This window comes from Stenella coeruleoalba, assembly GCF_951394435.1.
Source record: "Stenella coeruleoalba genome assembly, chromosome: 5".
NCBI classification, from domain to species: Eukaryota; Metazoa; Chordata; class Mammalia; order Artiodactyla; family Delphinidae; genus Stenella; species Stenella coeruleoalba.
The window spans coordinates 131,968,658-131,986,696 of record NC_137150.1 but is presented as its reverse complement, the minus strand read 5'-3'; the positions used below and the strand labels follow the sequence as shown (position 1 = coordinate 131,986,696).

Below are 18,039 nucleotides of genomic sequence, written 5' to 3'. Positions count from 1 at the left end.
GGATTCCTAACCACTGTGCCATCAGGGAAGTCCCTATCTGGCTCACCTTTGTTGTGTGCCCCCCCCACGCCCCCAAAACAACTCAACTGCCGAATTCTCCTGCGGGCCACTGTGTGTGCAAACATCTGGGGACACACAGGCTCTGGGAATGGTTCCTTGAAGTCTCCTCTCAGCCAGACTGAAGCAAGTGGGCAGATACCCTTCACCCTATCTGGGGAAGAGGACTGGAGCTTACAACCCAGCCAGTCTCCAAAGAAACGCTCAGGAAGTCATCCCTGTCACCACTTACTCCAGTCTCTAATATTCCCCAAATGTGGGAGGAGGTTTAAGGGCAGGAGTGAATTAGCTCTCCAATATCCGCTCTGAACATTCCTCCAGGGCGTGGGGTGGGAGAAGCAATGGGTCTCACACATTCTGGTAAGTCATCTTTACCTCATCTTGGACTCTCAGTCGAAACCTCAATTTTAACAGGCTGTAAGAGACTGTTACACATGCTCTTAGTTAGTAGTAAAAAGATACAAAACAGTTCAGACTGGCTTCCACAATAAAGAGAATTTATTGGTTCACATAATTGAAGAAGTCCAGCCATCACGTGCTCCATTTCTCTGTAATTCTCTCAGTTCCGCCCATCTGTGTTTACAAGGTGTTTGCCATACAACATGGGTATGTGCTTCCAGCGAACAAAGAGGATATCTCTTCCCTCAACCACTAAACAAGAGTCTTGGGATTTACTCTGACTGGATAAAATTTGACAACGTAGGTCAAGTTCTTATCCCGAGTCAATTCCTAAAGCCAGGGGAGCACCGTGTGCCAATTGGCTTAAGCCTGGGGTAGGACCCATCCCTGCTCAGTAACTGTGGGAGAGACGTGGATTCTCCCCATTGGGTTAAACCTCTGGGGACACATTCTTGGAATTGGTGGTGATGGTCGTGGTGGTGATGGGGCTTAGACTCAGCCTTGCCCACATCCCCTAGTTGTGTAATTCAGAAGAAGGGTGGTAGGGCTTCCCTGGTGGCGCAGTGGTTGAGAGTCTGCCTGCCGATGCAGGGGACATGGGTTCGTGCCCCGGTCCAGGAGGATCCCACATACCGCGGAGCGGCTGGGCCGGTGAGCCATGGCCGCTGAGCCTGCGCATCCGGAGCCTGTGCTCCGCAACGGGAGAGGCCACAGCAGTGAGAGGCCCGCATACCTCACAAAAAAAAAAAAAAAAAAATTACACCCACCCAGTCCAAGGTCATCGTACCCAAGCATCTCTTTTTGTCCCTACATAAAACATGATTTTGTGGGTATCTAAATATTTTATATTCGTAATACAAACATACTCATGACTTTAAAAGGCGTTTATTTTGCCTTGGGGACGACTTTTCCATTAGACACAAAGCTGAGGGCCTGTGATATTTTTAGGGCCCCATGAAAATGTTTGAATTTTGAAGTCAGCAGGAAACAAATGAACTTTTAGGTCAAAGAAAATATTTTAAAGTATAATATTTGCATATGTATCTTTATAGCAATACTGTTGTAAACTATTATTATTATGATGATTTATTTTAAAACAATGTTTTAAAAATTTAAAAGGAGGAATGGGCCCAGCAAGGCACAAATTCCTAGGACCGCTGAAAGTCATCAGGCAGCCCTGCTCTGCATTCCTTCCTTACTGGGATATCCCACAGTATTTAATGTTGCCAGTAGGAACCCAAAGTCTGAGGCAAAGAGATTATCCCTTGAAGTCCAAGGTTATTACCCATTTACTTGTACCAGAGATATTGTGCTTGAAAACAGCAGTCCTGCGAGGTCAGGCTTGCCTCCACAAAAGAAGCAGAGGAGGGAAGGCAATTCCACGGGTGAAATAAAAGCCTAAAATATCTGAAGAATTTTCTCCCACTTGGAGACTAATGAACATGGGCACAGTTAGCTAGAGATAAAGTATTTTCATGCATTATATCACGATCCCCATAACAACCCCACTGCAGTACTGACCCACGTAAACCATGAAAAATTAGACTCAGGGAAGGCAAGTAGCCTTTCCGGTTTCCTACACGGTTATACCTCCTGAAGGGTTAGGTCAACCCAAGGCTTTTGACTCCAAAGTTTTTGCTTGTTGCTGGTGGCCAGAGGCACTAAAGTTGGAAGCAAATTTTTTGGTAGATAGTTGACCTGACCAAGCAAAGTGGGCAGTGACTTAGGACACACCCAAAGGATTCTAAGAACAGACATAGGACCTTGGGGGTTCCTTTCTTCCCAGATATGCCGCCAGGTTGTCCATGATGCAGCCGGTCCATTTCCCACCATCCTTTCCTGTCCTAACCTGTGGTGCTTTAAAGTCAGAGGCCGGCTTTCTGGGGCAGCTGAGGAAGGCTGTCCTTACCAGACAGAAGGAATGCTCGCTTGGTGCAAGGGGCGAGGGGCTCGCAGATCCAGACAGCAGAGGCACTTCCATGCTTTCCAGCGACACCACTGCTGCCCACACCCACCTTTCCAGCTTGTCCTTGCAGTGCTAGTCTGAGTGATCTGGGGCCCTTTCCGGGGTCTCGTTAGAGCAATAACAATGCATAAAAGGAACATGTGACAGGGTGGCTCCCCAACAACCCTTGCTTTCTCCACCTCAAGGAAGTTAGGCAGACAAACTAAAGCAGTGGCAACCAAAAGTGGAGGTGCCCCGACTGACAGCATCTGCATCACCCAGGAGCCTGTTAAGCAAATTCTTGGGCCCATCCTGACCTATTGATGGAGAATCTGTGAAGGGGGTGTGGACGAAGAATGGTGCCTGCCATACGAGTAAACAAAGGATGTTTTGGCTATCGAGCCATCAGCCACTGTAGCAGCCCTGATTTCAATGAGCCCAGATTCTTGCATCTTCCCATATACAAAAAAGCACTAAATTCATTAACTTCAGATGTCTGGTTTTCTTTAATTAACAGTGATCATTTGGGACTTCCCTCGTGGTCCAGTGCGTAAGACTCCACGCTCCCAGTGCAGGGGGCCCGGGTTTGATCCCTGGTCAGGGAACCAGATCCCGCATGCATGCCGCAACTAAGTGTTCGCATGCCACAACTTAAGAGTCCGTATGCCACAACTAAAGCCACAACCATGAAGGTCAGTCTCAGGCCACAACTAAAGATCCCATGTGCCGCGTGCCGCAACTAAGACCCGGCAGAGCCAAAATAAATAATAAATAAATAAAAAAATTTAAAAAGACAACATCATCTGATGTTCCAACTACCTGTTTTTGTTGTTGTTGTTGACTTGTTTGTTTTTCCAAAATCTCCTATGTATCCTGGCTCCTTCCTTACCTCTTTGGAGCAGTCCCTCCCAACTATCTGACAGGCTGCCTCCTGGGCTGAAGTCCTCAGCGAATCCACCACATAAAACATAATTCTCAACTTTTAAGTCGTGCATTGTTTTTTCAGTCCACAGTGGGGCTCAGAAACCTGTGTCCCATCCAGCTCCCAGGTGACTCTCAGGCACGCTAAATTTGAGGGGCTGTAGCCACAGAAACATAGAGGGAGGAGGCCGGAGAAAGCAGGACTGCGCCCCAACTCCTCTATCTCTGAGTGGTGTATAGGCGGCATATTCTCTTTCGTAACCATTGCCAAGGTCTCCGTGAGGGGCTGGTAATGTAGTTCGGTGGGACTAACTTTTTCAAAGACGCTTCCCCTCCTATGTAAGAGGCTGCACTCTCTCCCCAGGCAGCCTAGCGAGCGGATCTCGGGCAGCCTCAATTTCCTAAGGCTGGAAAGCGCGACGCAGGCGCAGTGACTCCCCCGCCAGGCCCCGCTCCACCGCGAGCAAGCGCGCTCCCAGGCTGCCTGCCGCCCCTCCCCCCTCCCCCTGCGCCGCCTCGCCCCGCCTCGCGCACGCGCAACGGCGTTTTCCCCGTGACCCTCCGCGGCGCAGGCAATTTGTAGCTAATGGCGGGTTCTTGGTCTCAGGCTTGTTGCAAAACATGCTCCTCTACTAGCTGTGCGTGTGGCGACAAGGGCAAGTGGGGCAACTCCTCGCTCTTAGGCAAGCGGCTCTCAGAAGACTCGAGCCGCCACCAGCTGCTGCAGAAGTGGGCGAGCATGTGGAGCTGCGTGAGCGGGGACGCGTCGGTGGCCAGCACAGAAAGGACGCGGCGCGAGGAGACTGCGGAGCCGGCGGAGGAGGAGGACAGGCCGCTGGTGTTTCTGTGCTCTGGTTGCCGGCGGCCGCTGGGCGACTCGCTGAGCTGGGTGACGAGCCAGGAAGACACCAACTGCATCCTGCTGCGCTGTCAGTTCGGGCGGGGGGCTTAGGACTTAGGACCGCCTTCTTGCCGGGTGTGCCGCACCTGGGCGGCCCCGGAGGAGGCGGAGGTGTTTCGGGGCCTCCCAGGGTCTTTATTTATATTTATTTGTTTATTTTTAATAAATTTATTTATTTTTGGCCGCGTTGGGTTTTTCGTTGCTGCACGTGGGCTTTCTCTAGTTGGGGCGAGCGGGGGCTACTCTTTGTTGCGGTGCGCGGGCTTCTCATTGCAGGGGCTTCTCGTTGCGGAGCACGGGCTCTAGGCGCGCGGTCTTCAGTAGTTGTGGCATATGGGTTCAGTAGTTGTGGCTCGCGGGTTCCAGAGTGCAGGCTCAGTAGTGTGGCACACAGGCTTAGTTGCTCCGCGGCACGTGGGATCTTCCCGGACAAGGGCTCGAACCCGAGTCCCCTGCATTGGCAGGCAGATTCTTAACCGCTGCGCCACCACGGAAGACCCTCCCAGGGTCTTTAAAAGCAGAAAAATCTGAGACGGTGAGCTGTCCCAGAAAAAGGGGAGGAGGAGAGTCATCCCTGCACCTTGGACTCACGAGTGACAGGTTCTTTTCTGAGGTTCCCCCGTCCCGGAAGAGCAGTGGATGAATCAGTGTCGTCGTGAGCATTACTTAGAAAAAAATGACCAACTAGGTTGTAAGCATTTAGGGTGTAGATATTCTGTGTTACGCCTCATAGAAATTAGCGGGCTGTTAATCGGTAAATAGTATTGTTAATGGTTTAGGACATTAAGCTTTTCAGCTGCGTGCTTCCTTCGGGGGATGTCAGGGTTGATTTCTCAAGTCTTCATAGTTGTATCAGCGGACACCTTTACCGTCTGAAGTGTTAACAACCGTAGAGTTGACAGAACATAATGGTATCAAAAAAATTAAAGGAGACTTGCAATAAAAGCACCAACAATCCTATCAAAATTGGAGAGGAAGGAGGATGTAGTAAACATACAGGTAACTGGTAGAGCCAGTATCTTTTGAAACCTTTATGTTTCCCCAACGTTTCCTGGCTTTGTTGTTTTCATAGTATTTGTATAGGGGAGTGGTTCACATATTTTTTCTGAGTTGGTGTAAAAATGTATGTTCTTTTTGGACTTGTGGTTTTCAAGATGAAATTTATGCTCTGTTTGAATTCTGTAAATATTTTATGGCAGAAATTCACCACCGATTCGTTGACATTTGTGGAATGTTTTCCTTCCTGGGATATATTGGGAAGAAAGGAGGACAGCAGTGTCCACCTGTTAACCTGAAACTTTTTGGAACCTCTTTTCCTTAAGGATGCAATTAACGATAGTCCCTTTCAGTTGTTAAACAAAAGCCTAAGAACATACATTTCCCATACAATTCATTGAGATTAACCCTTTGCAGCTATTAAAATCAATGCAAAAGGATTTATCCCCCAATGCTGACGCTCTCATGTCCCCAGAGTTCAACATGCTTTATTCTCATTTATACTTCCAGATACTCTCCGTGCATGTATGAGCATGTTTAAATATGTAAATTTTTTGGAATTCCCTAAAGATGTAAATTTTTCAAAACATACTTGAGATTATATTATTTATACTGTTAAGCATCCTTACTTTTTTATTCTGCACATATATTCTGAGTATTTTTCCATATTAGTGCATATAGATATACTTCACGTTTTTAATAGCTTCTTGTTGTACCCCTGCTGAGAGGCAGTATAGATCATGGACCTCAACTGCATGGGTTTGAATCCTGGCCTGCCACTTACTAGCTGTGTCTTTTGGGCAAGCTACTTAGTCTCTCTGTGCCTCAGTTTTCTCCTCTGTAAAAATGGGGATAATACTTAATGGGGTGATTAGGAGGATTAAGTGAGTTGATGTGTGTCATATGCTCAGAAGACACAGGAAGCGCCACGTAAGTGATATCTTTAATGGAGATGCCATTCATCCTCCCAGTCTGCCCCTGTTGACAGAGGTCTGGGTTTTTTCCCAGTGTTGCCACCATTAGAACAACATGTATGTATTTGGGTTGATTTTGATACAGTAGGAGAAGCTCTTCCTTTTAGTAGGTGAGTTTATGTCATTGACATAAATGTCATTGACATTTAGGTTATTTTTAAGAAATAATATTGATATGTTTGGTGCTAAATCTTTACCATCCTTTCTGTTTTTACGTCTTTTCTCTCCTTTATCACGTGGGCGCTTTTGTTTTATCTATGAAAACACTATTCTGTTATTTAGTTTGTCTATACCAGTAGTTTTTAAAATTTAAAAAGTATATATAAATATCCTTTTTTATCAGCTTTAGACAAATTGATTTAACACCCTCCCCCCTTCCTCCCAGTGAAAGATTAGAAAATGAATGTTGGATTAATTTCCATTCCCCTCCCCACTCCAATTGGAGTTAGTTTAATCGTTTTTACTTTGTCAAGGTTTATAACATTTACATACTGTTCCGTAGCCATAGCATCGTCCTTTAGCTTTAATACAATGTTTCTATGAACTTATTTCTGAAGTCCAGGACTCTTATTAATAATGAGAAGGCTTATTAATAGCTTTCTCATTCCTGTGTTGTTTATTTGATTAATCTTCACCAGTGGTTTTCCCATCCCCAAGAAAACGTCAAGTTTGAGCGCTTGAAAATGTCTTTCTGTTGTCTTTATACAGGAATGTCAACTTGGCTGCATGTTCAGTTCTGGTGTCATGCTCTTTGCTTTTTCCAGGCACAGGGAGCAACTAGTGCAAGGGCCTTGAGGCTAGCGAGACCAAATGGTAGATTAAAGATAAGATTTAGGGAGGAAGGAAGGGGCCAGAAAATTTAGGGCCTTGTAGGCTGTTCTATGGAATGAGAATCTATTCTAGTGCGTGAGTTGTTGTTTAAGCAGGAGAGTGATATGACCCAGTCTTTTCTTTGGAGGATGCACTGAAGAGAAGAAGAAGCATGGAAGTGGGCAGGTCAGTGAGGAGCTAGTGCAGCCGTCCAGCCAGAGGAGGTGGAGGTGGTTTGGGGGCTGGAGTGAGGGTTGTGAGGTAGAATTGACAGGGTTTATCTGTGGAGTGTCTCTGCGGGGAGAAGTGTAAGGAGACAGTGACTCAGGGGTGATACCGGTTTCTGATTTGAGCGATGGGTAGATGGAAGTGGAATTTACTGAGTTAAGGTAGACTGTAGGGGAGGTGAAATCGAGAGTCTGTTCTGGCCATTGTAGGTCTGCTGTCCTTTCTTCATGTCCCTCTGCTCCCGATTCCCCCGCCTTTAGTGTGTTCTGAACTTGGGAAACGGGAATGTTTCCTGCTGCTTCTAGGGTTCAGCTGTGACCCCTGTCCAGGCTGTGGTCTAAAAGGTTTTGGGCTGAGCTCCTGAGGACCCTCTCAGTTACTTCTAGAGAAACGAGCTCTGCGTGTGAGATCTGGAGATGTACGCACAGGCTTTTAGCCTCTTCCTTGGGTTGATCCCAGTTTTACTGTGTCTGGCGGATATTCTTGATAGTCTGTGATTTGAGGTTCTAATTGTCCCAAAGTTTACCGTCAGTTGAATTTTTTTCTTCCTACTTTTATTCACTTTGTTAATTTCAGAGTTTTCTGGGAACGGAAGGAAATAACTCTTATTCTGCTCTCTTTTTCCAGAAGACCCTGTACCTTTAGTCTTAAACTACCCCGTGTGTGGGACTTTTGAGCCTTTTTTTTTTTTCTGGCCTTCTGGGTTCTAAAATAAAAGTTGAATTAGAAGTTCTCTCAATGTCTGCGTGTGTATTGTAACAAACGGCATTAAGAAATTATTGTTACTTTCTTCTTTCTAGGTGTTTCCTGTAATGTTTCTGTGGATAAGGAACAGATACTATCCAAACGTAAAAATGAAAATGGTTGGTGAGTAAGGCTATATCTATGTGAATATGTACATTAGCGAAAATGTTTATTTTTCAAATAAAAGTCTTTAAGGAGACCATCAGCAGTAAGGTTTGGGATCAAACTTTTTTCATGGTAATCAGTATAAAAGCAGTCATTCTAATATACCAATTCTTGAGTGCTGGTGGTCTCCCTTAGACATGAGATGGAAGCGTTTCTAAACCTCTCAGGGCACATTCTGACACTCCCTTTTTGGGTGTTTGCGCTTGTTGTGAAGAAAATCGAAAATAAAAGTAGAAAAGGAAAATATCTGTATCATGGACTCTCCAAGCCCAAGGATGCTTTAGGTGAACGCTCCCTACCTTTTTCATGTCATGGCGCCCAGAGAAAATGCTAAGGTCATGCATACACACGTATACGGCCTATTGAGGTAAACAGACAGGGCTGCAGAAACAGCAGCATGGGGCCTCCAGCACTCGCAGGCCCTGTGCTGCCACTCCAATGGTTGAAGTGGTCAGAATCTTGCTATACCTGCCACGCATCTGCTGCAAGTGGCGTCCTCAGCAAACTGAATGGGAAGCTCTGCCTTCTAGTATTGTTGCCCGAAACGTGTCATACTGACGTATATGAATACGTGGGACACAGGCAGTTGAACAGAAATTAATGATCATATATATTTTTTATTTTAAAATGGTGGCTTTTCATTTTAGTAACGTTAGAGTGTCCCATTCAAATGAAGTGTATTTTAATTTAAAAAATGACTCTATTTAAGGAGAATTAAATTCATAATAGGACAGGTAGTATGTGGATATAACAAAAATTATACTGTTGGCATGCTGGTGATTAAAATTTGGAGAACCCAGCCTTAGATCACTTCTCATTCTGTAGATGAAGAAAGCAAGGCCTGAGGAGGTTCCAGCTTCACTCAGGATGCAGGACTGATTAGTAAGGGCGAGGATGATGCTTTGTTATTTCTCTTTGTTTCCTGCAGAGTGTACTCTACTTCCCAGCTCTGGTCACTTTGACGTCAGCTTTACCATTTTTGCCATATCCGTGTAACAGCTGTGCTATCATGTACTTAATATTTTTCATTAAACTGACTCCTAATTTTTATTTAAATTTATTTAAAAAGGAATCTTTCTATTACTGCCATAAATGTGTCATTTGCTGTAACTGGAAAGTAACTGTGAAGATAATTACACTGAAAACACATGTTATTAAATTCTAGCTGAGATAGTATTGCCCGGCTGGTGCTGAGCCTGAGGTCTGTTCTCCTACTGTTAAAAGATTTGCAACTGTGAGATGCAGGTTAAAGACATTCTAGCACCAGACTGAGACTTTCTTCTCTTTATATATAATCAGGATTGTTAGAGAATTGAAAAGGGAATTGACTCTCGCTCTGAACCAGTGTTTCTAAGTCCTATTTACTTGTATCACCTGAACCCATCCTTTATGCCAAACTATGGCCCATGGGCCAAGCACCAGTTTGTTTGTTTTTATTTTTAATTTTTTTTTTTTGATGTGGACCATTTTTAAAGTCTTTATTGAATTTGTTACAATATTGCTTGGTTTTATGTTTTGGTTTTCTGGCCCCGAGGCATGTGGGATCTTAGTTCCCCCACCAGGGATCAAACCCGCACCCCCTGCACTGGAAGGCGAAGTCTCAACCACTGGACTGCCAGGGAAGTCCCAAGCGCCTGTTTTTGTAAATACATTGTTATTGGGACACAGATCAGTTATGTGTTATCTGTGGCGGCTTCTGTGCGAACAGTGGTAGAGGCAAGTAGTTGCAGCAGACACCATCTGGCCTGAGAGCCTAAAATATTTGTTCTCTGGATCGTTACAGAAAAAAATTTGCCTATCCCTTCCCCAGAATGTTAGTGATCCTTGGTGGACAGTATAACATTACAAGGACATGTAGAATCTTTTTGTCTTATTTCACAATTTTAGTTAATTTTTCTTAATACTGAATTGAGGCATTTGCATTCTAGGAAAACACTACCTTAGTACACCCTGTTCTCGTCACTTTTGTACATGCCCTTTGTCACTGGATGCTTAAGGCAGTGCCGCCTGGAGGCGACTGTCTACATTTCTGATGTAAGCATCTTACTATCATTTTTTTCCTTCTTCTGTACATATGACTTAGTAGGGTCAGAATAACATACTTTAGCAACTTAAATGTTTAGGTGTTTATGGATCTCAACAGTGGGATTTTTGTTATAACCAGTTGCTAAAGCAGTGGCATTTCTTGTTGCAGCATCCTGGAGACTTTGTACTGCGCAGGGTGTTCCCTCAACCTCGGCTACGTATACAGGTGCACACCCAAGAATCTAGACTACAAGAGGGACTTGTTCTGTCTCAGTGTCGAAGCCATTGAAAGGTAAGTTTGATGTATAAATGAATAGCTCACAAATGAATTCTCAGAAACTTGCTTCCAGAGAAATTGGTATGAAAACATCGAAACTAAATCAACACTGGTTAAAATATATTTTTAAGTAACTTCTGACAATAAAGCTAGTGATTTTTTTTTTTTTTTTTTTTTTTTGCGGTACGCGGGCCTCTCACTATTGTGGCCTCCCCCGTTGCGGAGCACAGGCTCCGGACGCGCAGGCTCAGCGGCCATGGCTCCCGGGCCCAGCTGCTCCGCGGCATGTGGGATCTTCCCGGACCGGGTCACGAACCCGTGTCCCCTGCATCGGCAGGCGGACTCTCAACCACTGCACCACCAGGGAAGCCCTGCTAGTGATTTTTTGTTTGGACCCGATTTATTTGCTATTGGAAAAATCTGTCATTCTAAATTGTAGGAGAAAACACTGAGAACATTTTTCAGAGTAAAAATATGTTGTTTTTCTTAACAATCGAATTTAGTTTAATAGGATTTTTTTTAAAAGCCATTGTGTGGATCAATATATTTTGTCCATTTTATTTTTCCCTCTAGTTTTTAGTCTCCTAGAATATCATAAAGAAATAGGACAGAAATGGTCAGGAAAGAAAGTCCCTTTGGTGTTCTGGAAAAGTAGAAATACAAAGTCCAACTATTTCCTTGAGGGTGGTAGATAATTGTCTGCTTGTTTTGAGAGATGCAAGGAAGTACCTTCATTTTTCAAGACTTCTAAAAAGCGTGAGGAGACCAGGTGAATTAGGGTCTGATGACAGATATCTTAATGGCCCTCTAATTCACTAGCCTTTTTAAAACAGGAAACAATTAATCAGTTGACCCCAGTGTATTTTCACTTATCCTGGAAAAGATGTAACCCTTAAGATTTTAAAGATGCCTAGGAAACCTTAAGTATCAGGAAAGAAGAACAATTTAAGAAGAAAAAAAAAATGCCTATACTTTCATCACTCGAGGTATTTCGTCACTCCGGTTGAATTTCTTAGAGTTTCTCTTTAAAGAATTTAAAACAGTATTCTTCTTCTTATAATTATAATTTTTCATTTAATTATTCTTTGATGACTGCAGTTTTGCCACCTTCTTTGAAACTAGACAGGTTTAGGTCAAAATGATAAAATCTGCAAACTTTTTATATTCCTTACACAAGAGAATAGTATAGCAAGCACTGCTCATTGATGTAAAGCAGGCAGGCCTGCCTAGAGAGGGATCCGATCTGTTTTGGTTTTAAATAGAAGACCCAGGCCCAAACAACTGCTCCCTTAATCTCCATGAGAGCTCTACTAAGATTTGTGAAAATTATGTGGGGGAGAGTACAGGTATAAACAACATGAACTCTTCAGTATGGTGGGTACAAAACTTTAAAAGTGATGCATATCTGTATAAGAGAAAATGTGTGGAAGATTTCTCCATAGAGGGTCATAGTATTGAAGCTGTTTTTTCCTGAGCAGTTGAATACCTCTTGGGGCAGAATTTTAATGACGAGGAACCTGGTTTGTTTTAGAAGTGGATGCCCTCTGTAATGTTTATTTACAGTGTTATAAATTACTCAATACCGTTTAATTTTTTCCCCCATCTCATTTTTCTTTTCTAAACAGGATATTAATTGCCTTCTGCAATTTTGCCTCCCATGTCATTTTTCAGAAATTTAATCAATTTAATCTTGGGTTTCCAAGAGAAGACTGTTCTTATTTGACAAAAGAAGGGACATATTGAAGTCGTTAACATGTAAGGAAAGACTTCTACTAAAGAAACGCAAAAGAGTCAAGTTTCTTTCTTTGAGAAATACCAGCACCTCCTTCCCTACTGTTTAGATTTATTTGTTACCAAAGCTGGGCCTCTTTTCCTTCCATTACCAGGCCAATTTTTCTGTTCTTTGTATTTTCTAAACCACAGCATCTCATCACCCCAGAGAGTGGAGCAAAACATAAGTTACAGGATAACTGTTGAAGTTGCCCAAATCTAGGTAATCAAGAGTTGACTACACAAATTATATACTAAAAGTCAAACTTGAAAATGCACACGTTCCTGAGAAGTTACATTAAAAAAAAAAAAAAAGTGATATAAAGCAGTGGCTTCTTCAGGATCTTGTAAAACTTTAAAATAGAATTTTGAACCATGAGTGGTAATGTTTTGCCACCCAACTTACTACAGAGCAAGCTGATTTCCAATAACAAAATACTTATAATATTGGGAAATATGTAGGGCTCTCGGACAAAGCTGTTATGGAGAAAAACATGATTTCATGTAGTTCAGCTTCCTATGTAGGTTGCTATTAACAAAAGTAGTTGTTTTATGTGTTTACTTGGTACTAATATATAGTTTGATATACATATTCAAGTTTTAATATCATTATTTTTTGTATTTATTTATTTACTTACTTATGGCTGCGCTGCCCTGCATGTGGGATCATAGTTCCCCGACCAGGGATCGAACCTGTGTCCCCTACAGTGGAAGCGCAGAGCCCTAACCATTGGACCACCAGGGAATTCCCTTAATATTATTCATGTACATTTTATATTTACTCCCTTTTCACGTTTTAACTCTGTACTGTTATTATACTTCAGTTATGTTTTAGGGTCCTCTGAAAAGCAAATTGTGTCAGAAGATAAAGAGCTTTTTAATCTTGAAAGCCGAGTTGAAATAGAAAAATCTCTGAAGCAGGTAATCTTGTTCTGCACTTTTTGTATCTTTGTATGAACAACTTCCAGTCAGTGATCAAGTGCTCCTCCGCGAATAATCCTTAATGTGTTTTCTGTTTTGACCTTAGCACTTTCATGGGAAGAGAGTGCTTATTTTATTTTATTCTTACTTATTTATTTCAGTTGTTAGTAAAGTTGATTTTGGGGGGAGCCAAACTACAAATTAAGCTAAAGCTATATCAAAAAAATAATAAAGAAGACATTTCATACTAAAATCAAAGTAGTATATATTCTAAAACTATTAAAATAGAAATATATCTTCTTAAATCATTATTGCATGGTAAAAATAGCCTTGTTTTTGAATGTTAACATCCTCTCACAGATAGGCAAGATAGTGATGAATGTATAAAAAAGCTACAGATTAGAGGTTGAGAACTACTGTTAATAAACTTATGTCTTATTTAAATGGAATTCTGTTAAATACTTACTATCTGTGTATAATGCATAACATATTCAGAAATTGTATTAATGATGAATATTTTAATCATATTTAACCATGTATGATTTTAATCATGTATTTTTTTTTATATTCTTATTTCAATTCAATAGATGGAAGATGTTTTGACAGCATTGCAAACAAAGCTTTGGGAGGTTGAATCAAAATTGCCCTTTACCAGCTGCAAAAGCTGAAATCTGTTCCAAGTCTCCCATTCTGGAGTCCTTCGCTGATGGACAGTTGTTTCATATGTAGCAATTCTCGTTATAACTTACTTCACTTAGAACTGAAAGAATTCAAAATGGTCATGTACTTTACATTCTCTTGAACTGATCAACTGATCAAATGAGAAGAATTGTAGAATTACTTTTCCAGCTGTATTTGATGGTAAAAAGATGATTGTTTCCTAAATTCCAATTTTAAAGTCGTGATACTTCCTGGAAGTGAAATTTAGTAGTTTTTATTTTGATAAACCGCCATAATTTTCTGAACGGTTTTCTCCTCAGTACCAAATTCGTTATTCTTTATTTCTTATTTTTTAAAAACTTTATTTCACCTTTAATACTTTGAACAATATTTAATATTGAGTGGTAAGAAAATCTTAGAAGTTTTCCCACCCATTGTGTGGTTGAATCTCCTCTGAAAACTAATGCGTACAGCTCTGTGGAGAAACTGGTCAGTTATTTGTCAGAACTATTCAAAACCTTGCACGAGAGCAGAATAGCACGTATTCTAGTGGCGGTAGAATTCCACTTGACCCTGTTTATTTACTACTATATGCCAAAAAAACCTGGCAGAATATTTACCAAAAAGAGTAGTAATCATTTCTGAGGGTGGGGTTCTGGGGAAGTTTCCAGTTTTCCAGTTTTCTATAATGTAAGACGTCGAGTAAGCACATGTTGTTTTTATAATGAGGGAGAAAATAAAGATTAAAACAAAGTGCTTTACAGTTGATTTTTCCAAAACAGTTATTTACCTGAGCTCAGAAATCCTGGTGTCATGAACTCTACACATATACTGGGCATGGCAGTGTGAGGGTCCAGCTTAGGACCGTCAAGGTAACCCCACGTTTCCCCAGGCCATCTCTGCTTTCGAGTGGACATGAGGCCGCATAATGTTAGTACTCAGCATGTTTGAGAACTGCCCTGATTATGTCTGAGGAGACTTAAAGTTGTCATATAAAAGTTCCCAAGTCAGATTGACTCGATCATTGATCATTCACAATTATTGAGTTCTTTTTTGATGTATCTGTCAGCAGCCTCTAATAATTTGAAATTAGGGAGCCGTCCAGGTCTCTTCTCAACACCTGCTGGCAACAAAACAGTCATCCTGCCTCAGTAAGCTTGAGGAAGTCCCAGGGGCCTGTCCTTTTAGGTGCTTCGGTGGCACTTGCATGGATGTTCATTTAGAACAGATGGGAGAGTATTTTAACAGCGAGATTCAGCTAACTTTCTGCTTGCACGGGTAACAGAATTCTCCAACAGTCACTTTCAGGGCCATTCCAAAGAGGTAGGCAGTTTGGCTCCCTAATTCCTTTTACCCTGTTCATTCTGGGGCAGAATTTCTAGCTAATCCATACATCTTGAAAACTACTCATTTCACCAAAGAAGAGTAATTTCTAATATCCACAGTGCTAAGCAAGCCTCTGTGGTGGTTTGGGAAATAAACAGCCCAAGTGCCTTTGTGGCTTCTCCAAGTGTGGGCCTTTCATTAGTGTTTCCCTGCAAATTCGCCACCCCTGGAATTTTATCTCCAGTTGGGGTCCTTCAGATGAAGTTAACTACCCGTCCCTGGGGTGCAGGTGGAGAGCTCGCACACATTCGTATCACAGGGTCTTTGCTGAAGCATCTAAAAGCAAATCCCAGGAAATATATATATTTATATATAAAATATATATTTATAAAATATATATCTCCTTGTAAGGCACAGTCCGTATCTGGCTTCTGCCGTGATGTCACTGAAGGGATGGCCTTGCTATCACCATGGGAGAGAGAGCTCTGAGGCTCCCACACTGCTTACTCGAGGGGTCCACGTGAGACTGCTTCATCCTCCCTGTGTGCTGCTCTGTGGCACTTAGGAGGAGACGGGCCTTTCCCACACTCCGGGCCAGCCTCTCCTGAGGCCACCTGTTCCCTGAAGGCTGGTGGCCTGGCTTTTCTGGCTTTGCATGATGTCTCATCAGAATGCTATTTTTTTTTTTTAAACTTGCCTTATATAGCCACATACTAAAACCTACGACCTGAGGAATGAGTTGTTTCTATTCCTTATCACTGAATAATGCTGTGCGCTGTTGTTTCTGGTTACTAAGCCCTGGCAAAGCACTGCCCATGAGCAGGAGTAAGCGTCCTGAAGCTAGACATGGACATTCCAGTGCAAATTGCACAGGACTCACCAAAGAGGCTTCAGATAGGATCTACCCAGAATTTGTTTCTTCAGCCATCTCTGTGAAAGGGTACCACCCAGTCCTTTAGGGAGAAGCTATGGAGGCTAGTATCAGGATCTGTTACATGACATTGACAGATCGTTGTAAATGCATGTGTGTCGAACATTGTACATGGTTTTCATCCCAGAGTGTGGGTTCTGCTGTTCTCAGCAAGCTATCCTGTTATGTTCATAAACTTCCAAGCTGAAGCGCTTGCTCTGGGGGTTGCTTGTGTAGGATTGATACCTGAATGGAGTGCGTCCTCCCTGGTGATTCTAGTCAGGCTTCCGGAATTTAAAATGGGCAAAACCAGGAGAGTGCCTCCTTGCAGAGATGGGTCTGGGTGTTCAGTAGGAACTTCTTGAGAGAAGAGCCCCTGATGACCAACGTGATGAGATTTTGAGGGAAATCTCAGGGGTAGCAGAAATCCTGGGCTAGAGTCCCCCCTTTAATTGCTTTATTAGCCATGTGACCTTGGGCAAATCATTTAGTCATTTTGAGCCTCTTTCCTCTTCTGTAAAATGAAGTATAATAACCTGCTTCCCTTGCATCAGATAAATTAGACAATGCTTATGATGGTACTTTGAAAGCTGTAAAGCGTCCAAAAACAAGTGACAAAGATTTAGCCTTGTTTAAATAGGGTGGATCTGGTTTAGTCTTCTAGCCAGTCTACCCATAAGATTGTATGGATGTAAAAGAAAAAAATCTGAAACACCATATTAAGATATATATATATGTGTGTGTATATATATATATATGTGTATATATATATATATACACACACTGGATTTAGTTCTTTCTCTAATTACAAATACATGAACATTGTAGAAAATTTGAAAAGTAGAACAATAGTACAAAGAACAAAATAAAACCCACGCACAATCTCACAACTAGAATAATTATTCACTTTTTGGAGTATATCCTTGTTTTATATGCACATTTGGAATTGTTCTTGTCATATTGTTTTTAATAAAAATACTTTAAACATTTCTGCATCATTAAACATTCCTTTATAACCTGATTTTTAATGACTACCTAGGATGAAATATCTACTTTAAAACCTGTTTAAAAGTGATCCTATGGTATGAAATTCACACTGTTTAGTGGCTTAACAATTGAGTTTACTTGTCAAATAAGAGAGGAGACATGAAAGAAATCTTCAACCAGTCGCCTCTTTGTCTGACGCCAGGGTGCGCAGGAGCTGAGAGCCAATGGTTAAAATTTCAGGAATTTGTGAGCCAGTTGTTCAATCCTTGGTAGCTTCAAATTGGCCACGATTAGGAATATTTACACCAGAGAACTTTGCAAGTGCTAAAAAAATCAGGATTTCTTCCCCCCAAAGAGCTGGTTTCCCAGCACATTACTGTATATTTTGAACCTCCCTCTATACTGTTTGACTTGAAGTTGGAGAAGAGAAAATGACTTCTCTATTCAACACCCAGAAGACCAAGTCCTAAGATCTTTTTATTAAATAAATCTAACATGAAATGCTGTATCTTTAGACCTCAGTGATTCAGTAGTCACCGTCTTGACCTCTTCTGAGGAAAAAGTAAGATACCTGAAAGCAAATGGCTTAAGATTTTATGTAGTCAATGTTGCACACATTTTTTTGTTCTTCCTGAATAAGATAAATTACTGGGCAGTTGCTTGCCTGGGAACATGGAAAGAAAGTTCGTTTGCCATCACTTTTGAACTGAGGGAAGATAATTTACTCTTCAACCCAGACATGTTCTGGGTACTGATGGTTAATTTTGTTTAATGAGAGCTGGGTTCCGTCTGTAGGGTGTTTTGTTATCCAGGCCTCTGATCACGATGGTCCGAGTGCAGTCAAGGCCAGTCTATATAACTGTAGTCTCTTTGGAGTGTTTACACTTGCCTAAAAATCTTGTGATGATAATCTGAGAGGCAGAGAGTGTGAAGTGAGGGGATCTGAGGAAGGGATGTTCTGGAGTCTGGAGTTTTATTGGCCCAAATGTGATTTCAAAGAGAACTGGCCTCATTTCATTCAAA

General features: G+C 42.1%; 1 protein-coding gene across 1 annotated transcript; it reads left to right on the top strand.

Moving 5' to 3' along the window:
• Window positions 1-3,899: 3,899 nt before the first annotated feature.
• Window positions 3,900-16,875, top strand: MIS18A (MIS18 kinetochore protein A). The gene is made up of 5 exons (XM_079922896.1): window positions 3,900-4,251; window positions 8,032-8,098; window positions 10,335-10,457; window positions 13,037-13,133; window positions 13,721-16,875. Exons 1-5 carry the CDS (start codon window positions 3,909-3,911, stop codon window positions 13,799-13,801), a joined length of 711 nt encoding a protein of 236 aa, XP_079779022.1. The 5' UTR covers window positions 3,900-3,908; the 3' UTR covers window positions 13,802-16,875.
• Window positions 16,876-18,039: the final 1,164 nt, after the last annotated feature.

Excerpts from the sequence above, each read along its gene's own strand:
- MIS18A (XM_079922896.1), top strand. The coding sequence starts at position 3,909 with ATGGCGGGTTCTTGGTCTCAGGCTTGTTGCAAAACATGCTCCTCTACT. Across the intron at positions 4,252-8,031 it reads CAACTGCATCCTGCTGCGCT|GTGTTTCCTGTAATGTTTCT; the intron begins GTCAGTTCGGGC and ends TCTTCTTTCTAG. Across the intron at positions 13,134-13,720 it reads TAGAAAAATCTCTGAAGCAG|ATGGAAGATGTTTTGACAGC; the intron begins GTAATCTTGTTC and ends TCAATTCAATAG.